General features: G+C 43.7%; 1 protein-coding gene across 12 annotated transcripts in view; it reads right to left on the bottom strand.

The window, feature by feature from the left end:
* The window catches only part of LOC119162985 (tRNA (34-2'-O)-methyltransferase regulator WDR6), a 996,048-nt gene that overhangs the window by 856,853 nt on the left and 116,280 nt on the right, over positions 1-22,915 (bottom strand). For 11 of the 12 annotated variants that reach the window (XM_075884507.1, XM_075884515.1, XM_075884512.1 and 8 more), the window contains exon 5: positions 7,315-7,450. In XM_075884507.1, the coding sequence (XP_075740622.1) occupies positions 7,315-7,450 (136 nt within the window). Of the gene's footprint in view, positions 1-7,314; positions 7,463-22,915 lie in introns of all 12 variants that reach the window. The other variant, XM_075884513.1, reaches the window with a different exon arrangement.

Below are 22,915 nucleotides of genomic sequence, written 5' to 3'. Positions count from 1 at the left end.
CTTCTCTGCATAATGAGGTATCAAATCATGGTAATACCCTGTCAGACCAAGGAAAGAGCTAAGTTGTTTCTTAGTCTCAGGTCATGGAGCTTTTGCTATCTTCGAAATTGTCTCTTCCACCGGTTGAATTATTTCACCTCCAAGTCTATGACCATGGAAAACTATAGACGTCATGTCAACATCACACTTCTGGGGCTTGATCATCAGTCCAGCCTCACGAATCCTCCTCAACAGATGCTGCAGGATTTCCGTAATTTTTTGCCATGTCGTCGTAGCGATGAGAAAGTCATCAATGTAGTGAACGACATTTGGCAAGCCCTGTAGAAGGTGTCTCATCAATCGAGTAAAAACAGCAGACGCTATTTTGATCCCGAACGGCATGTACAAGAAATGATACAGTCCTGATTGAGTGGAAAATGCCGTTTTTTTGTTTGAAACTTTTGTCTAGAGGCACTTGCCAGTACCCTTTAGTGAGATCGAACTTTGAAAAGAACTTTCTAGTTCCAATCTCATCTCCCCAAACATGACATCTGTCTTTGGGATTGGTTCCAAGTCAAAAATTAAGAAATCGTTAATCCGACGGAAATCGATGCAAGCGTTATTGCTTTTATCTGGTTTCTTACCCAGCACCAACAGTGAATTATATGGAGAGTTGGACCGTTCAATCACTCCAAGCTTGAGCATTTCTTGCACCTCTTTCTCAATGACTTCTTTCATGGAAAAGTGCAGTAGATATTGTTGAGTGTGGATGGGCTCAGAGGTGGTCAATTAAAGACGGCAGTCCAAAAAATTTGTTTTTCCCGGTATTTCGAAAAAGACATTTTCGCGAATTGCCAAGATCTCGTGAAGTTCATTACGCTGGCTTTCTTGGAGGTCTCGGCCAAGCTTAACCGCTTCTATACCAGAGCTCGCAGTAGCCTTGAAGGTAGGTATTGGCGTATCGGTCTCTTCCTCCTCCACTACAATAAAGTTGCCGACCGTGATGCGCTTTCAGGTTGATGCTCTTCATAACGTCTAAACATATTGATATGGAAGAGCTTAGTATTTTGGCCCATGTCCAACCAGTAATCAAAGTTTCCATTCTTTCCTGTGACCAAAGAGGGTCCCTTCCACTGCATCAGTAGCTTGTTCTCTGTACTTGGAAGCAGTATGAAGGCTCGATCACCTATGTTCAGTCAACGGGTTTTACTTCCTCAGTCATTTTACTTCTTCTGGGTCTCTTTGGCACGTGACAAGTTCTCTTGTTCCAAAAATAGGGTCTTTTCTAAACGATCTCAAAGGTCTAAGACATATGCATTCGTGTTCTTTACTTCTTCACATATATGTTCTCCTGTACATAACTCTTTGAATATGCTTAGCAGTCCTCGAACATGTCTGCCATATAACAACTCGAATGATAAGGAGCTCATACTGGTCTGCGGTACTTTGCTGTATGCAAAGAGCAGAGGTGCAAACAATCGATCCCATGACTTGGGTTCTTCTTGACTCAATTTCCGCAGCATTTGCTTCAACGTACCACTGAATCGCTCCACCAAAACATTACACGCAGGATGGTAAGGCGTTGATCTAAGATGCTTAATGGCTAACAAATCGTTCACTTCTCTCATTAGCTTGGATGTAAAACATCAGGCCTGATCGCATAGTATCTCGTTAGGAAACCCAATGAGAGAAAACATTTCGATTAATCCCTCGGCGACAGTAGCGGAATCAAACGATGGCAGAGCTACCGCATCTAGGCATCTTCCGAGGAAGAACAGTTTACGCATTGCAGTGTTAGTTATTGCATTAATGTGTTTCGTCCAATTCAAGTCATCTGTGATCCATAAGCCAAGATACTTGTAATGTAGGACTTGGGAAAGTTTAGTATGGGTAGTAAAGTACTCGTATTTTAAAGGATTCCTCTCATTGGTTATTTGCATAAACACTGTTTTTTCAAAGTTAATAGCCATTTGCCATTTATCACACCAGGAGGACACTTTTTGTAGACAGTCAGTCAGTCAGTCAATGAACTTTATTTACTTTTTGTAGAGCATCATTTAACACGTGTTGGTCTGCAGGACAGCATATTTCGTTATAAAGTACACAGTCATCAGCGTAGAGTTTGATTTTTAACAGGGATGCCATCAACAATATCATTAATAAACAGGAGAAAAAGCAGTGGTCTGAGCACTGAGACCTGCGGAACGCCAGAGTCAACAAGCTGTCTATGTGAGCAGGAATCAGCAAAAACAACAAATTGTTCGCGTTTTGTGAGATATGCAGAAATCCAGTTAACTACTAGGGAAATATTGATTATTCTACCTATCTTATATATCAGTTTAGTGTGGGATACTTTATCAAAGACTTTCGAAAAGTCCATAAAAATAACGTCAGTCTGTGTTCTACTATTTATTGATTTGGCAAAGTCATGTATTGTTTCAACTAACTGAGTGTTTGTCGAATAACCTTTCCTAAAACCATGCTAGAATTTGGTAAGAACGTTATGGTTGTCTAGAAATTCGCAGACGTGATTGTAAACGATATGTTCCAGAATCTTGCATACCGTACATGGTAATGAAATTGAACAATAGTTTTTAACGAAGTTCTTATTTCCGGTCTTGTGAACTGGTTTAATTTTAACGTTTCCCCAGTCTCTTGCTATTTCTCCATTTTGTAAAGACTTGCAAAAAATGACAAAGATATTTTGACACCCACTCAGCGTACTTTTTCAAGAAGTTATAGGAATATCATCAGGCCCTGGTGATTTTTTGGCATCAAGCCTTAGCAGAAGATTAAATATACCACTTTCAGAAACAATGACATCAGACATCGGTGGTAGGGATGCATGAAACACAGGTGATATACCATTATCTTGGGTGAACACCGATTTAAAATGGTTGTTAAAGGCATGGGAAATTTTCGCACTATCGTGAGTTAGGCAGCCATCAACTTCAAATGTATCACATTCAGTGGAGTGGGGAGAAATCAAACGCCAAAATTTCTCGGGAGACGTGGTTATAAAGCTTGGTAATGATTCACCGTAATAACGCTTTTTATACGCAGCTACTTGGTCTTTAATTTGTAAAGAAAGTTTCGATAGTTCTTGCATTATAAATGATGTTCGTTTGTTAACCTTTTCTTTAAGCGCTTCAGTCGCCTTTTATATTACAATGTCTCCCTCGAAATCCATGTGTTCTTACCCTTACATTTTTTTGTATTCTTGGGTACAAAACACTCGATACTTTCATTCACAATCTGTTTAAATCTGTCCCAAAGGTGGTGTACATCACAAGTGCTATTGCAGAAATCATCAAAATTAAAGGAAAGCAGGTCAATTATTGACACATCGTCAGCAAGAGAGAAATTCGGAAATGACAAAATTTTACAATTACTGTTTATATAAGTATTAGCTAGGGTAAACAACACGGCCTTGTGGTCTGAAGTTCCCGGAACTACTTCGCAGTAAGTTTTGGCACTAATGGATTCACTTACTAGAAAGAGATCTAGTACTGATTTGCAATTTTCTTGGATTCTAGTGAAGTCTGTTACAATTTGGAATAGGTCAAAAGTGAACGCAATGTGTAGCATTGCTTCTCCCAAGTGATCATTGTGATTATTGAGCGAAAAATTCGGCCAGTCTATATTCGGCAAGTTGAAATCTACAGCCAGAACATCTTTGTCACCAGGTTTTATATTCGAATGTAGATACTCCTTTAACGATTCCAACATGTCAATAGACGAGTTAGGGGGTCTATACATGACTGCTATTACATATTTAACCTTACCGTGGTACGCTTTGCAGAATATGCACTCAACGTGTCAAGTCAGACATTCTCACTATACGCAAATGTTTTTTAAAAAGAATGCAAACACCTCCTCCTTTGCTGCCTCGGTCTTTTCGAATTATAGTATATCCGGCAGGAACAAATTCGCTGTCTTATATTGATTAATGTAGCCAAGTCTCAGTGAGAACTGCGATGTCGGCATCGTGTACTAGTAATATACTTTTGAGTTCGGTAACTTTATTGATTACACTTATGCAGTTGATGTTTAATATTTTTACTTCTGCGGTTGATGAATGATATTTTTAATGACTGATTTTTAGTGCTATGTTGTCATGCTGTTTTCTTATTCAGCCTAAACCGTGTCGTCTTTTTCTCGTTCCAACCAAAAAGCACACCGTCTACGCTTAACTTGTCGAAGAATAGTTTGACCTTAGCGCCTTGCTCTTTTTCTTGAGCTGCACTCCTCCATAACTGCTTGCGGATTTCCCGAATTCTTTTCGAAAAGTCATCGGAGAGTGAAAAATTGGTGTCCTTTAGTTGAGGAGACGCTTTTAGTACCGCCATTTTTACACGGTAGTTGACGAACTTTACGATAACAGGTCGAGGTTTCTCAGAGGTTCTTCGTCCAAGCCTGTGACACCTCTCAATACCGTTCACGGTTATACCTAGTATTTCACGGAAAATGTTATTTTTGACTGTCGCCTCCAGTTCCTCGTACGTTTCTTTGTTAGGCTCCTTTAAGTCAGTAATTTATGGCATGAGTCACTGCTCATGCCATGAATAATGTCACAATCCCGTGACATCCCGTGAAACGGTTTGATGGGATTGTGAATAATGTCACAATTCCATCAAACCCTTTCAGCCAGACAAGTGGCCCATACCCGTAGGCAGGTATGTGTCACAGGTATATGGGTATGTGCCAAAGATTATTGACAGTTTACATCTACCCAGGAACGGCAAGAACAGACATGGATAATTTTAATGCGTGAACGTTAAGGAAAAGCTGACATTGACAGGGTGGACCCAACCAATGCAAAGAATAAATGTCACGTCCCCAGCAGGAATCGAGCCCCGGAATTCTGCCTGGCAATCAGGTATTCTACGATAGAAACCCACCAGGATTCAGAACTACTTTTCAAATATGCCCTGGTGTTCACGAAATGTAGTTGCAGAGCTGGCTATTCAGTTTTATAAACATTACATACTCCTATGATACAGCTGTCACGTCAGATTAATTTGATTTATAGCGGTGTCCAGGGCAACCAACCTCCCTAGCAACGATGCTTCATCTCAGTTTACTGCTCTGGTGTTGATAATATCCATGTGGTTGGCATTGTTACACATCTGTAAACAACTGGCTGTATGAAACATATACAGCTCTTTGTAGTATCTCTGTGCTTGCATTTGTACGTACATTCCAACCTCATTATAACAAAGTTGCATCACACAAGAAATAAGTTTGTTATATCCAAAAATTTGCTATAAAGGTTATTTTTAACACTGCATCTATTGAAGACTATAACTCATTTACTTTGTTAGAACTGATATTTTATTATACCCACATTCGTTACATTGAGGTTCGGGTGTATCTTTAGTTTCACTTCCCAACATTTCACTCAATAAAAAAATTACAACCAGACACTTTCTATCAACATGCTTGTATAACATTGACTCCCAATGTACGTGGGATCTGCCAAATTTTCCTTTTGTGAATCGGCGAAGGGCTCATGATGTATCCGTAGCACAACACGTAAACCTACACAGCTGTTCATTTTGTTGATGGTTTCACTGCTGATGACAATTAAAATATGTCTGAGCGCTTTGTATTGGGTGAGCTTTTAAAACACCCGCTCATTGCTCAATTACCACGCTTGATGCCTACGATTCTATGCTTCTGCCATGCATTATGATATGTGTTAAGGAAACTTCTCCCACTGCATGACATTTATATATTGTTTTCTTCAAAAGCAACTTCTACAAATACCACGGCTCTGTAATAGTACACCTGCTTGACACAAAGACAGCCTGTGTTTGACCCTCACTCAGACGTGGAAAATTATTTTATTTTACTTGCACCCTTCTCGATTTTTCAATCACAAAAAATGATTTTTTGCTCACAAACTACGCCGTCACAAAATTCCTGAACTGTATTTAAAAGCAGTACGTAGCTGTGTTTTATAATACAAAGAGATTTCAAGATTGGGGCATCAAATTTAGCAATTTCTCCCCACAAATGTCAGAAAATCTAGAAGTGCCTCTTATACAAAGGTGCAACTAATGCATAGGACAACAGAGTACTCAGAAATACTATCTTGCAATGATGAAAAAAAACCTTAAAGAGAGGTTGGGTGTTTGGCTCTAGTGAAAAAAAACTCTATTTATGAATTTTTTTTTTTTTTCATGGCAAGCTTCCTGCCGTTTTTTACAGCGAAAGCTGTTATGTGATTCCAACTCGGGTCACGCGTGGCGCTATAGTTGTCCGCTGCCGCTGGTGTCCTCAACCACTGTCGCACGAAATAAGAAAAAAAAAAAACCTTGAGCAATATTGGTGGGTGCTGCGGATGGGGTTGGCCGTTCGATGCTGTTTGAGGTATCGTTAAGGTGGAAAGACAAATGTACAGAAAGACAGACAGACCAAAATTTTTCCGTCGAAGGTCCCCAAGAAAGACTATCGTCTTTAAAAACCTAGTACCAAGGACACAGGGCGGCTTGAACCCGGGTACGCTGCGTGCCAGCCCAGTATTCTACCAATGAGCCACGCCGACGCTTAGGACTTGTTCACAAACTTGCGGTAGGCAGGCTTGATGTTGGGAAAGGAATAGTGTTAATATGAGCAATAAAGTGTTTTAGAACAGCAAAAAAACAAATAGGTGTTGCACAATGCGTATAGCGTAACGAGTAGAGCATACAATGCTCTAGCTCATTACAAAAGTTCGTTCTTGATCACCTATTAACTGTGGCGCATACCCACTTCAAGCATAATTCCTCATCATCGTCAGCCACTGCGTGAACAATTGGCACAAAATACCTTGCAAGTGTTTAACTGATACCATGCTTCTCAGAAGAATGACAAAGGAAAGTGTAGCGATTGCCAGCCTACTACCCAGAAATTATTATTATTAGTGCCACAATGGGTACCCAGCAAATATGCTTGCAGTAGTTACCCAATGAGTGTTTAGAAACGGCTCTGAAAGGATGCTCTTCTAGCTTTGGCTGTGACTGTCCTGTGCCTTCCACACAGGCCTGGTTTTATGTTTTTTTTTTAATCCTGTAATGATATTTCATAGTAGACTGGGTGAGAAAGTTAAAGGCTGCATTTTATGCCTTTACTCATATATTTATAGGCAATCATTATTTGAGAGAGCATAACCTAGCAATTTTCAAATCTGCATGCAATCAAGAAATGTTCTAGCTAGCAATATTGAAATAATACTTAGAAGTAAAGAAAGCAACCACCAATTTATAAGAAACAACATGGTCGATTTTTCATATATTTCTTGGCTTTATATAGAAAGAGCAATGCATTCAAACTCGAAAACTGGGAACTTACTTGGTGACCAGTGAGCCTGTGAAGAACAGGTGCAGGAGAAACTTGAGATGGCACCCAAAGAAGCACTTCTTTGTAGACTGTGCCCACCACAGCAATCAGTTGCTTCCAGGAAACACCCACTAGTTGTGCAGTGTATCTTGAGTGCAGCCTACCGTCAAGGAAAGTGGACTGCTGCTTGCATAGTGTACTCGTAAGTAATAAATAATGCCATAAACATGGAACAACTACGCTCTAAATGGCAAGTACAAATCTGCATCTGTTCTGCAACAAAAGCAGTTAAAGGGGAAAGACTCAGCCTTATTGGTAATTACCAATAAGGCTGAGTATATCCCTTCATGTCTTAAGACATGAAGGGATATTTGGCAGAAGGAGAAGAAGGGAGGACAATGGTTTAGTGCAACTGAAGCACAAATATATACACGCTGCACCCAGATTTCATGCTCAGAGAGGCTTCTACTTACGCTGATTTTTACAAGATATGTGAACCGAAACACAAACAAAAATTCCACAGATACCCCGTACCTTGGGAACCCGTGCTATGCGAACCATGCAGATGAAAGCTGACTGTGTTGTTATTTTTTCTTTAAGCAAAAGTCTCGAAATGACGCAGCTACAGATATGCACAATTGTTGTACACAGAGATGTACGTAGAAGACTCGCATGTGTTTCATATAACCAGTTCTTTGGAGTTGCGTAACCATACCAACAGCAACATAGATATTAACAACACCAGAATCGGTAAACTGACATGAAGCACTGGTGCTCGCGAGAATGGTAGCCGTGGACACTGCTACATGAATCAACTTCAGCGGATGGCACCTAACTACAATTGACATTAACCCGGCGTGACGGCTGTATCATGTAACGTTTATGCAACGTCCATATCAAGCGTCTGTCGAATAAGAAAAAATGTTTGTTTCGCATTGCCAGACGCTCACCTTCTAACTCGCGTTGGGATGTGTACAAGATTGCTTCCAATGATTATATTTCGGCTATAGAAAACGCTAAACAGAATTTTTTATCTAATGTGCTTCTGTCTATGCTTTCTTCAGACTTAAAAAGTTTTGGCATACCATAAACCCTCCTTCCGATGACACCATCACCTTAAACGACACATCTGGTGAAACAGTTCCCAGCAATCTTTGTGCTATGCTTCTCAACGATACATTCGTAAAAACTTTTCCGTGGCGTCTACCGTTGCGAAGCCTTCAACTCAAGCCCTCAGTTGCGCAGCTATGCCTTCAGTACAAATCGATGTTTCCGGTATCTTTAAACTTATCACTCACCTAAATAATTCCTCATCTCCTGGCTTTGATGACCTAAACAAAAAATTTTTGAAAAACACTGGTGTTTATTGTTCTATCGTATTAACAAAAATATTTCAGCAATCATTGGCCAAGGGTACGCTTCCTAAGAAATGGAAAATAAGAAAGGTGATTCTAGTTTATAAGTTTGGCAATAAAGATATTCCATGTAATTATCGCCCCATTTTTCTAACCAGTAACTGCTGCAAAATACTAGAACATGTCATCTACAGTAATTTGGTTAACTATCTAGAATCCAACTCGTTTTTCGCAGCAGCCCAACACGGTTTTCGCAAGTCGTACTCCTGTGAAACCCAACTAATTTATTTTACTCACAAATTACATCAAATTTTAGATAGGTCTTCGCATGCTGACTGCATACTTTTAGATTTTTCAAACGCATTCGATAAGGTTTCACACGGGCTACTACTTCACAAACTAAATCAATGAAACATTGACAGAAGTTTGTTGACTTGGATTGAATATTTTTTGACTGACCATTCGTAGTTTGTTGTCGCTAATCAATCTTGCTCTCCATTTAGCCCTGTTTATTCAGGTGTGCCGCGGAGATGCGTCCTTGGGCCCCTCTTGTTTCTTATTTAAATAAATGACTTGCCTTCTTTGTTGAAATCTAATGTCCTTTTTTTTTTGCTGATGACTGTGTTATTTTCCGTGAAATAACCTCTGATAACGACGCTATCATTTTGCAGTCTGATTTGAACTCTGTCGTTAATTGGTCGAAAACTTGGCTAATGGAACTCAACACTAACAAATGCAAGACAATGTGTGTTTCTCGTACTAAAACCAACCCATCACAATATTCTCTTAACAATATGCAATTAGAATCAGTTGCTTCCTACAAATACCTTGGCATTCACATTACCACGAACTTAATTTGGAACTTTCATATTGAGCATATTGTTAGCCAAGCTAACCGCATGTTGGGTTACTTGCACCGCAATTTTTTTACAGCTCCCTCATCACTCAAATTATTGCTCTACAAAACATCAGTTCATTCCAAACTGGAATATGCATGCTCAGTATGGGACCCATGTCACGAAAAACTTATAACTGCACTAGAACTTGTTCAAAATATTTCTGTTAGATTTGTGCTAGGCAATTACCATCGAACCGCGAGCATTACTAGAATGAAATCTGATTTAGCCCTCCCATCTCTCTCCATTAGGCGTCAAATTTCGCGACTATTTTTCATAAGCTGTATCACCACCCCGTGCTGCGTGGCAAGCTTATACCTAGGCCACACTATCAATCAAGTCGTGTTGACCATGCGCGCAATTGATATGTGCAATTGATATGTGCAAAACAATGCCTTGCTTTCATTCCTTCTTGCCCCGGACAAGTCGCGACTGGAATCACCTTCCTTTTGACACTGCATCCATTAATGACGTCCAACAGTTTCGAAATGTTCTAGCTAACATAGTATAAACAGGAGTTCTTCTAATGTTTTTTTAATTACATTGTGTTAATGATGTTATTGTATGTTGTATCTTAACGTCTTTGTGCTTTTTTGTTGTTGTTGTTCCTTGCTCTCACACCACTCCCCTCTGTAATGCCTTTGGCCCTGAGGGTATCATAAATAAATAAAAATAAATAAATTATAGAACAGTGATGTAAGTGACATTTTGATTTTTAGAGCAGATTATGGAGCAGGAAAAATGGTGCTTTAGAGCAGCATTGATTGTTTTTAGAGAAGAAAAAATACTAGCCTGGAGCAGCTATTGGTGTTTTCGAAGCTGAAAGCGAAATATTCCGAACGACTCCTGGAGTTTAATGTGCCAATTAAGCCTCCTATATATACCTTAATATTTACTATTAAACATATTGCACATACAATAATCACTTCAAATAACAAGAATCATAATAAATAGATGGTCTTTGAATACTATGTAAGTGTTTTGATATTTTTACAAAAGTAGCCAGTATTAGAATTTTCAAACATCAAATAAGCTAAATAAAATTAACATTTCAAATTCTTGTTTTGTGATATAAACGAGGTCAAAGCCTATAAAAGTCCTAAATGTAATCGTCCCATATCAAAGTTGTCACAGCAATGGCTAGTATGAATAAGAAGTCTCACATGCATTTCACCAAAATAGTCTATAATTAAAGTACAAATATACAACTGCATAAAATATATATAAAAATGTGATAAAAATGTGAGTACGTATAGTATTCTCAATATTTTAATATGCAGCTACTATACAAGCTATATACTAGATGACAGTATACAGCTTATTTTTGTTTTCATTTAGGCTCGCTGCATGGTCACATGATTTAACTTGATTGTTTTTAGTTTCCCCAATGGCATTTCGGAGCAGGTTGGGAGCAGTTACTAACATATATTGCACTTTGGAGCAGCACGGAGCAGCATTTCTCTTTTGGAGCACTATGGAGCAATTGGAGCAGCACTTCCATCACTGAAAAACTGGATAACTAGCACTGCAACTACAGTTGACATTTTACAAACATTAGGGTCTATTTGAAAAGTAGTTCTGAGACCTGCCATGGCTCTGCAATAGATAACTTGATTGCCACACAGAATGGAGGGGTTCTATTCCTGCCAGAGCAAGGTGTGGGAGCGGTCTAGTTGGTGTTCCATGTCTCAAACAGCTGAAGTGCAAAAAAGGGTAACAACGGCTTAAGAGAACGGGGACAAGCACTGCTGGAGCCCTGATATTTATTAATTGCATTCATTGTATCAACGCTGCTGATGCCAGCTTTTTCTTAATGCTGACACGTTAAAATTACCCATGTATAATCTCCCCATTCCTGGGTAGATATAAACTGTCCATCTCCTGTGCCACATACCTGCGCATGTGCCACAATACTCTGTTATGTGCCACACCACTGAAAAGAGTTTGACAACCTACACAACAGGATTGAGACATTATCAGGGGTGGTACTAGGCTTCAGCCTTTAGGAGAAGCTAGGAGAAGCTCAGGGAGTGAAATAATGCGGTTTTGGAGGAGCCTTCCCCGTCAAAAAAAGTGAATTGGTCCAATCGGTCATACCAGTTTCTAGCAATTGGTCCTAAATGGAATGAATTGGAAAGCAACTGGGATGTGGTGCTTCAATGTGCAGGACCAATTGGACTACACAGTTATGATTGGTCGCTCTAATAGGCCCACCAGTTTCCGATTGGTCTCCGAATTGGAATGCTTGTCAGTCCAATTGGTTGCACACATCCCAATTGGTAAAACATTGGAACAATGGATTCCAATCGGCCTCCCAATTAGAATGCTTGTTGGTTCAATTGGATGTGCACACCCAAATTGAAAAAGACTTTCCAATTGGAGAAGACCCTTTATTGGATACATTCTAGTTGCAAAGAGTTCATGTTGTGAGTGTTCCACTGGTTCACCTAGTAGAAACCAGTTAATTTCAACAGGCTGACCAGCTAAAGACCAGTTATTTTCAACTGGTGTAACCTATGGAGTGCCGTGAGCAAGTTCTCTGAAATCGGCAATGAGTGAAAGTGGTAAAAATTTTGTAACATTTTTTTTAAATCATAAAACACCTTACTACAGTACCGCTGCACACTTTTCTTGCCACTTGACATCTTTATCACGCGAGCAGCCGCCACAGTTTATTCATAAGAGAACACAGTGAGAAAGCGGCTGAGCAAGCATTGGTTTAGTACTAACAACCCTTCCAAAAACGCTGCATTCGAAGCAATAAAGTAAGATCAAAATAAACTTTAAAAATTAATTTCTTATTACAAAATTTTGTATTGTTTTTTTACCATAGCAATATTCATGTAATTTATAATTTCATAAAGTCATGCACTCACAGTGCAAGCGCGGCGGCAAGTGCCATCAGCATCGTCGTCAGCAGCACACCACCGCAGCAAACACAAGTCATAAGCTTTACCGGCGTGTTTTATATCCAGCGTCTTTGCAATTATCATGATGGCATGATCCATTGAATCAGCCCCATTTCTTCACAATCAAGGCAAGAATTTTGTTTTTGAACCACATTAACTGCTGTATTATTAGCACCTTTTGCACATTTTGTTTTTACCCTAACTAGTGTTGGCTCGCGACTGCAGCGAACACTGTGCACGGGCACAGTAGGCATGAAGTGTGGGAGCTACTGTATGCGAAAAGCCTTGTTACATTGATAACATTTCCATCCTTCATGCAGAGGTAACCACACTCGTCTGGAACACTCGAGTGACGCGCTCCGAATTGCACTGTCGATTTTGGCATGCATGACCGCTTAGGACGTATTTTCCACGTGTGGAGTATCTCGAACTACCCGATCTGGAAAGTGCCAGAGCGTTCAGTTACAGCATTTTAAACTAGTGTATTAACCTCTTTACTTCAGCCATGTAGCTCATTTTTCTCTGTCTTATATTTTTCTTTTGCACAGCCTGCCTGCATGATTCCCGATGCAACTCGGAACAAAGAAAAACTGAGCACCAGCGACCTCCGTTCCAGAAGCTGCAGCAGAACAGGTGGCAGTTTGACTACAAATGCCCTCACTAGCAGAAATTGGGAGTTTTACTACAAAGCCCACTCTGCATGAGACATTTTTGCTGAACTATTGTTGTCTAATAAAGGCTCTTTGTGTTGAGCCCCGGTTTGCTTTAAATATATGACCATTTGCGCTCAGCCGCTTAACCAGTTGGAAACCAGCCTAATTCAACTGGCTGACCAGTTGAGCACCTGTTACCTTCAATTGAATGACCACATCTCTTCAATTGCTTAACCAATTAAACACCATGTTGGTTCAAATGCAGCGCCCCCACGTGGCGCTGATAGTTGTGTTTAGCTGTGCAAGCCTGGCACAGCAGCGGGGTGGCTGTTTTGGGAAAGAATAAAACAGTCGTTCTGGGCTGAGGGCTCACGATGTTCTCGTGTTCTTCGCGGGCCTGATGGCCTACTGTTCACGGTTGTCACTACCGCCTAGCCATCAGTTAATCTACACATGTAACACATGTACCTTAGACTGGCCGTCTAGTTGGACACTAGTTCTCTGGCAAACCATGGCAAACCATGGCGAACCATGGCGAACCTGGCAAACCATGTAGATGCCAGCTACCTTCAATTGGATGACTACACCTATTCCAATTGGTTAACCAAGTGAAGACCACCTAGTTTCAACTGGGGAACTATTTATGATTAACTGGATTACAAGTTCACTTTAACTGGTTAGCCATTTGGGCACCAGTGAGCTTCAATTGGATGACCAATTGGTCCCCCACCTACATCAATTGGTCAACCAATCAGCCACCAGTTCTGTCTGAATGGTTATAACAAATTGGATATGAACTGGTTCACCAATGAGATATCATTGGTACATTTCCAACTGGTGGCAAAATTCCAATGGGTTGAAAACCAATTGATGTCAATTGGTATTTTTCCCAATGGACCACTTGAACTTTTCTGACTGGGTTGGAGCAGTACATGGGGAGTTTTGGAGCAGCTTTGTGGTACCTAAGGGTGTTGTGATGAGTGAAGAAAACGACGACGGAAGTGCGGGCAAGGCGCGTGTAATGTGCGCGTGAGTGTCAGCGAATCAGCTGATGACCTGTGGTGGCCCATAGAGGTGGCGTGCCACGATTGGGCCACGGGCGACCATCACGTGGCAGTGGGCTTTATGGCTGGGGACGAGCCGAAGCAGCAGCAGACGGGAGACAGCGGGCCGAAGCGTCGGACGCAGGCGATCCAGGTTCCGGCCAGGGAACGCGGCCGTCCATGCTGCTGCCGTCCAACCACCAGCTGGGGCGGCATTGCCGGCACGAGTACTGCATCTCGGGGCGCGGCCTGGCCTGCTGTTCTCTTCCTTGCTGAGGGCATCGCGGATCTCGGCGAGGCGTCTCCACGGTCAGCCGTTCGACACAGCGATGAACGTGGCCTGGCTAATGGTCACGGTTGCGTCGAGCATCGCGTCTCGGCGCACGCTCTTCGCTGGACGGGCTGGCCATGCCCCGCATGGAGCATCGCGTCTCCGATGCGGGTTGACTGCTCCGTGGCCGCACCCATGCCATCAAGCGCCGGTGTCACCAGAGCGTTGCACTTCGGCAAGGGACGAGCGAGATGTTCTGCCGGGCGAGACGCGGGAGTGCGCACAGAGGAGCACGAAGCCGGGCGAGGATTCAAGGTGGCCGAGGATTCAGATGCCAGGGGAGTTACTGGCTGAATCTAGGATCGCCGAGCGGTGCCGAGCGACGCGCCAGACTCGGACGTGGGCCACGAGCTCATGAGCTGCAGGGTGCACCCGAGGGTAACTGGCGGTGCCCTGGCCAAGAAGAAGGAACGTGCGGAAAAGAGAGCTCGAGGGTTGAGGCCACGAAGGCAGAGGAAGCGGTGCGCCGCTCGAGAGGACGAGTTCCTGGCAGCGTTCCTGAGCCGGACGTGAGACCCGTACGTGTCGGCCAGGTCAAGCTCCGGTGTGTCAGTTCAAGGTCCAAGGCCGAGACCTGCCGAACGGCTCTTGCCTGGGTGCAGTGGCCGGGAGCAGGTTCGTGGACGAGGCCTACCGGGTGTGGTCGTCGTGAGCCGTGGCCTGATCCTGGACCTCCGGAGTTGCGACCCTGACTGCTGGGTTGGCCGCGACGTCCGACTCAACGGCGCTGCACACGGTAGCGTATCCGTGCGCCGTCAGCCGTTCCACCCATGCCATGAAATGAAAAAAGTTCATGTTAATCTTTTCTCGTCCGCTATCAACAAACATAGTGACGAACGTTCCTTTATCCATCACAGGTGTGTTTGGAAGCAACACAAGTTAGTTTTGAAGCATATTTCTGGGTTCAGACATCATTATCAATTCACTGCTTTTTATATTATTAAATGCAAAGCAGCTCTTTCACTAGCCTGTGTAACGCTGTACGTCCCTGTCTCCGTGCCAACGCGCCGCACCACGTTCCTCCCAGTGCAGTTGTTGAAACCATGCCAAGTAGGTCAAGTTCCAGCTGCCCGTCAACGTCACTCAGCCACAGCAACTGCCGGCTGAGTGACGTTGACGGGCAGCTGGGACTTTGCATTTCAAATAAATGTTTACTCGAGTGAAGGCTACGCCAAGTTTCGCTTCTAACCGTTCTTCCAGCACCAGCGTCAACACCCCTTTGATCCTGGTCAAGAGTGTGCACACCCCTGCTGCTGTGCATCCCATCATGGTTCCCTTCGGGGAGATGGTCCATAATTTTATATTTCTGGGAAGCACAAGTTTCCAGTGGCTTTTAGTAAATATTCAATGATGGTGAAGCAACCACACTTGCCAATATATATATTGTCCCAGGGTCGTGATGTGGATGAAGAGAGCAGACTGCAGGCTGAATATCCAACTGTTTATTTGGGCCGAACTTGTGGCCACGTAAAAGAAAAGTCATATTACAGCAAGACACTGCCACTGATTGCAGAGGGCAGAGCGTCGGCAGTCGATCAACTGACAAGCGGCGAAGCGTGTCAGCATTTATACACTTGCCATCGAACATTCTAGCATTATCGCTAGGGGCAACATAAGTTCAAGAATAATCTGAAAGGTTCATGAAGTGGCCACAATCTTAACAAAATGATCTACTACAGCCGCGAAGCTTCGCTAACCCCGTAGGCGCGGTTTGCGCTGAACATAGTGTAACGGGGCGACAAGAAAGCTTGAGGAAAAGAACGTGGCATTATATATACACACATACACAGACAAACCCACTTATGTTGATACTGGTCTGAACAACATATTGATTACAGCAATAAATTCTGGCTCTTGGGTGTCTGTGCTGAAAGGTAATGAAACGCGAAATTCATGAAGAGAAAAAAGTCAGTTTCGCCGCAAGGGCAAAGCAATGAATGCAAGAGCAACAACTTGAAATGTAACACTGAGGATGGCAAGCAGATTGAAACGTACAGCGTGCTGCTCATGCACAAATGATGCACAAAAACAACATACACAAGATGAGACTAAACTAACAACCTTTACTGCTCTAGACTTAACACGCTGTTCGAACAAAAATGATACACGAAACGTAATCACAAGTATTGATGAGTGCAAGCTAACAAGTGTTATAGTTGTTATACTTCGCTGTGTAGAAAAAGGGCGCTCTTTTCGCAAGCTGGGCTTGTGCAGTGAGCAAAGTGAGCTTTGTGGGCCCGGCAACTAACGCAATCGTTCCAGCGAAAGCCAAAGGCAAACGATTCTCCCCACCAAAGGCTAAGCGCGCGTGCACAAGCATCTACGCCCCCCCCCCCCCCCCCCCCAATTAGCGGGGCAAAGAACGAGTAGAAAATGAGCACGCCTCGGTGCATCGACATGCACTTATCTTCCACGCATAGATGAGCTGGGCGTCGAGCGTGGGTAGCTTTTTTTTTTAGTTTTTACATATATAGGTACATATACATATACGGTGAATGACGGCGGCGGGAAAAAATACAGCCAAAACTGTTCATATAATTTCTAACGCAATAAGAGAAAACGAGAAATTCAAGCTCTGAAGCCCCGCCCACAACCCCTACATCCCTTCGAATTTGCGATATGCTTCACTGCATGATGTTGTAGCACTTCACTAAAGCCGACTTTCAATATGCACTATGGCGTGTGAACGGCAGCGCTTAATTTGAATGAAAACTTGATTTGCAAGAGTTTCAGCATTCAAAACTTTAGATGTCATACATTGGCTGATTGATACAACCAGTAGCAGTCTCATGAAAGTGTCGGAATTTAAAAGCATGTGTGCACAAGCGTTTGCGACGAACGCCGCAGAGATTAAACAAGCCGCATCTACGCATTATCGCATGTACCTTGCACAAAAGGTACATGCGATAATATCGCTCCATGCGGAAGGCATACACAAGCTCTGAGGAAAGGCCCCTACTTATCTATTGTCATGCGATGAAGCATGAGGAAGACTGTGTCATTACTTGAACTCTGACCATAAGGGCGCGGTCGCTGGCGCTAATGCACGTACAGTCTCGGAAGAGATCAGCAAAAGGCCCAGAGAGTGAACTCAGAGACCAGACACTGAAGCCTGTTCAAGGTGCAAGACAAGTTGAACAGCTTTCCACAAGATGGATGATCTGCAGAAGCATGCGTATTCCCAATGGTTGGTCTATAGGTTGTATTCCTGTGACGTCAGCTTGGCGGACGTGGCAGTGAAAAGTGCGCCCGCTGTGCTGGTGATGGTATGCCGCCGGCCGCCGATACGCCGCCAGCCACCATACTAGCGGCCCGCGGCATAATGGCAGTACAGTCTGGCGGTTAACAGGTGCACACAAGTTGCTGCGGGTTTGTTGCTCTTGTTTTAATTTTATCTGGCTTTAGGTGGTATGAGGTTTACCATTTGTGAAACTGCTACATCCATGGATGATGCATGCTCGGTTCGCTTGAGCGTGTATGCCGAGAAATTGGATGCCGATGCTAGACAGCGTTACACAAACAAAATGCCTCTCTGGAGTGTGCGTTGACCCACTCCATCCGACGAGCAAGAGGCCGCATTTGACACTGGACTCGTTTCGAAGGTGGAACTCTGAGACATAAAGAACTGCTCAAACGACTCAAAGTCAAAAAATCGTTGGATTCTTGACTAGTGGGTTTGTCTACGAACACTCGCTTAACAGTCCCAGTGACTGCGTTGCTGTGCGCGCAAAGGTAAGATTATCTGAAGTTATATTCTATCTGTAAGCACTAAAGTTGACTTTACCAATTAATTTTATACTAGTGCGATGTTTTACTAATCTAGTTGAAGCTGCTGGCTTAATGCTTATGAACTTGCACGTGAAAACACCATTGAATGGGCACATTGGATTGTGGCAGAATGCACCCAAGACTGCAATTTCGACATGGTTGGTGCAACCACAGCTTTGATCAATCGAATGAAAAGTATCTGGAGCATTAAATTGTTCACTAGACCAAGGTTACAAGCCACCTGCGCTTTGATGTAAGTATACTGAGCCAGGTCACTTTAGCGCGAAAAGCAAAAGTGTGTGCCTCTCATTTAAGCATCGCAGTGCACCGCGCATGCATTATTATGAATAGTCCAACATTGAATACTCGGCTGTACCTTCGCAGATGTCTCTACCAGAGTATTGAAACTCACTGCATTTACTGTGTTATTGTGATTTCTTTATTTTAGTGTTTCGTTTGCGCCTGAATTACTCAGAGCTGTCAGAATCAGAACTCAACTGAGTTTTCATTCGCAGGTTAACCACTCAAGCACTCACCCCACAGCCTTGTTAAAATCAGCCTGGCGAAGACGGTCGAATCAATTGCCACGACAATTCGCGGCAACCGTGTATGGCTACATTGACCATGATTAACGTTTGCGAAGGAATAAAATTTAGCCAGTTTGGAGTTTTCAGTCTCGTCATCTTTCCATTTTGTCTGATGGCTGCACACAAGTACAGCACAATCAAACGCAATAATGGATGGTGGCCACAAAAAATGGCTCAACTTTAGTATCACGCAGAGGCACACACAGTGTCCATGGCTTTAGTCATGGCGGCCGGAAGCAGTGCCTTTCCAGCATTACCCGCGTGCTGTGCAGATATGCTGAAGCGTAAGCTGTGGGAGCACAGGGTTGCTCGGAGGTGAATACTGCCTATATTTGCTACTGATAAAACTGAGGAGACAAACCACTGCTCCGACCAACTATTTCCTTCTAGCAGCAAGTGAATGCCATAATGAAAAAGCGACAAAGATGACTGCTTCATGCACACATTGCCCAACTGGTTGATATGAAACACTTGTTAAATCAAACGAGCACATTTATCTGATGGGTTTACACAGTAGAGTTGTGGTGTCACGTATCCCGAAGGAGTACGGCCACCAGCGTGGGTCCGGTCTTAGCGAGCCGCAGGGCACGCGTTAACCGTCGCTGTGGCGAGAACACGATACTGCTTAAGTCGCAACACTTTATTGTGGCAACACCAAACGCAGTACAGCCCGTTGCAAAAAGGCGCGGCAGGAAAGCAAGTAGGCTTATCCACGCCACGGGCACAAAGTACTACACAGGGTGCCACGAGCACGTCTCCGCGGTAAAGGTGATCCACGGAGACACCGGAACAAAGGCCCGGTTGCTCGAGCGAGGACAAAGGCGCTCGCGTTGGCTTCGGAGGGAGACGGGTCGGCGTAGCTAGGCCACGCACTAGGACACCGTACCGCCCTTCGGCCGTGAGTACGCAGTGGGGCAACAAAAGGTGAGCGTTCGCCTCGGGCGCGAGGCGCCGTCGGCGAAGTCCGACGAGCCCCCGAGCGACGGGAGTCGACGGACGGAAAAGATTGCGTGGCTCACCGTTTGCTGTCCCGGAGAGTACTGACCGCTCCCGACGCAGCGCGCAAAAACCTCTCGGGGGTCCCCGCGCGCGGCGCCACAGTCCACATCCGCTTCCGGGTGAGGGAGTTAAACGTCACTCTGCCCTTCCCAGCGCGGCAGACAGCAAAGGAGGGCAGACATGTCGGGACATGAGAACGGCAGAAAAGGGGGGAAAGCCCGCGCAAAGGCAGCGGGCCAGCCTCAATTCCCACAGAGTATACGTCAAACAGTCAATCCAACCAAAATCCAACAAATCGGCATGGATCTGCTCAGACCTTTTCCCAAGTCTCGTGACGGCAAGCGCTGGATTGTAGTCGCTACTGATTACATGATGCGCTACTGCGAAATGAAGGCATTACAACATGGCACCGCGATTGAGACTGCCCACTTTTTTATGAAGATCATTGTCCTCCGACATGGAGCACCAGCAGTTGTCACAGCTGATCGTGGCACAACTTTTACCGCCCAGATGATACAAGACGTCATGCAGCTTAGCGGCACAGTACATCGAAAAACTACTGCATACCACTCACAAAGCAACAGCCTTCAGAGCGACTAAACAAGACGATCGCCGACATATTATCCGTTGACCAAGACCACAAAAACTGTGATGACATCCCCCCTTACGTCATGTTCACTTACAGCACCGCTGTGCAAGAAACAACTGGATTCACACCATTCCGGTAGCTTCACGGCAGGGAGGTGGTCGCTACAATGCTGGATGCTGTGCTTCTACCAGACAGGCACCAGACTAGTGTCAAGACGAACGAATTTATCAGACTGGCAGACGCAGTTCGTAAGCTTACAGTGGAACGAATCCATAAGCAACAACGCATCGAGTCGCTGCGATACAATGCTCGTTGTAGCGATGTCTCTTATCAACCCGAAGAACGAGTATAATTGTGGACTCACATTCGACAACGGGGCCGATCGGAAAAGTTGTTACACTGCTATATTGGTCCCTATAGAGTTCTCCGTCGTCTCAGCGAAGTGAACTACGAGGTTCTTGACGAGGACATGGCTCGTCAATCCCGCCGTTCACAACAGCCACACGTCGTCCATGTTTCGAGAATGAAACCATTTTACCAACGCTGACTATTCGTCAAACTCCCTTGAGTAGACTTACACTGATTGTGAACACCCCCTTGTGTACCGATTATCATATGTGTTTCCTTTTCATCTGGTAATTATGTTGTGACATCGGGACGATGTTCTTTGGGAAGGGGGGTAATGCCACTAGTACAAGTTCTGAAAGTATTATTTCCATAGATGCTGGCAGGCTTGTATGTGCCGCTGCTCAGAAGAGGACGAAGATGCGCGTGCAGAGAAAAACGATAAAGTCATATTGCCGTTGTTCGAATCAGTTTGATGTCCTTGTGTGCCATTATCTACAGGTTGCAGTTACGGTGTAACATGACACTATGTAATATGCAGACATGTAGGTCGCCTTAGCTTGCCTGCTTATTGTATTCAAATCTTCATATTTACAATCGATTCCACATTGATTAGTTTGACCAAAATGGCATAGCATGCAGGAAAATGTTAACCTGCACACAGTAGTGGGGCTACATTTGACACACTGCTTTGTGCACTTCACTTCTTTTTGCATCCTCACCAGTGTTGCGGAATGGGCGCCTCAATTCTATTTAAGTTCCACAATGGAGAATTAGAACTTGCCCTAATTCCGTCCCTCTCAAATCCTTGAAATGAAAAAAAAAAACTTAGCCCATTCTCATTCTGGGTACAACCAGGCAGTTCATTTCCATTCGTGTAATTCTTTAATGTAGGAAAGGCATCTTGATAGTTCTATCGAGTTCAAAATGAACACCCCATTAAGCTAATGCCATCAGATTCATTAGGACTGCAAAAGTACAAAAAACATGTTACAAAAGTTACAAAGGTGAGGGATAGTAGCTTGGTGACATATCTTATGCAGTACAACCACACTACTAATTCCCATAGGGGCATTTCTCCCGCTACTTATAGTAAAAGGATCAAAATGTGGGCCAGTTGGTAATTCATTTTCTTCGTTCAGCGAACTGGGAGCGCAGAGAAAACACAAAGGACGAAGCGAGGAACCACACAACACGAGCGCTCAACTAACAACTGATTTATTTTCCACATCGGAAGGACATATATAAACACAAAATGCGCATGTCAAAAAAAGATTATGACGAAATCAAGGGCAGCAAGCGAAGCGTGTAATCAAGGCACATGTCTAAGGGTTATCTAGGTAGCTGAATTCACAGTCAAGTAGTGAGAGGGAAGGATGACTTATACATTGGTCCGTATTCCTGGAAATGTGATAGGCTTCAGAAATTTCGCGCGTAGTTTGATGAGGATGCCGGAACAGAACAATTGTATTCTCAAACAGAGGTTGGCACTTGCACGAAACGCAATGTGACGCTAAATGGGAGTAAGGTGTACTTTTCAACGAGCTTCTGTGTTCCCTGAGACGCACGTTCACAATAAATTGGCCAGTATATGTTCAATGGTGCACAGGAGGGCACATAATGCATCTAAAGGTAGAGGATGCCTCCAGAAGCACGTAACTAAGTTTGTTAAGTGCATCACCGGAGTAGTATATAAGATACCCCTTTCTTGCGGACGGATGTACATTGGCCAGACCGGCCGACGTGTGAACGTGCGTCTCAGGGAACACAGAAGCTCGTTGAAAAGTACACCTTACTCCCATTTAGCGTCACATTGCGTTTCGTGCAAGTGCCAACCTCTGTTTGAGAATACAATTGTTCTGTTCCGGCATCCTCATCAAACTACGCGCGAAATTTCTGAAGCCTATCACATTTCCAGGAATACGGACCAATGTATAAGTCATCCTTCCCTCTCACTACTTGACTGTGAATTCAGCTACCTAGATAACCCTTAGACATGTGCCTTGATTACACGCTTCGCTTGCTGCCCTTGATTTCGTCATAATCTTTTTTTGACATGCGCATTTTGTGTTTATATATGTCCTTCCGATGTGGAAAATAAATCAGTTGTTAGTTGAGCGCTCGTGTTGTGTGGTTCC

The sequence above is a fragment of the Rhipicephalus microplus genome, unplaced genomic scaffold (genome assembly GCF_043290135.1).
Source record: "Rhipicephalus microplus isolate Deutch F79 unplaced genomic scaffold, USDA_Rmic scaffold_34, whole genome shotgun sequence".
Classification (NCBI taxonomy): domain Eukaryota; kingdom Metazoa; phylum Arthropoda; class Arachnida; order Ixodida; family Ixodidae; genus Rhipicephalus; species Rhipicephalus microplus.
The sequence above is the reverse complement of the archived record's forward strand: the minus strand, read 5'-3'. Positions and strand labels throughout refer to the sequence as shown.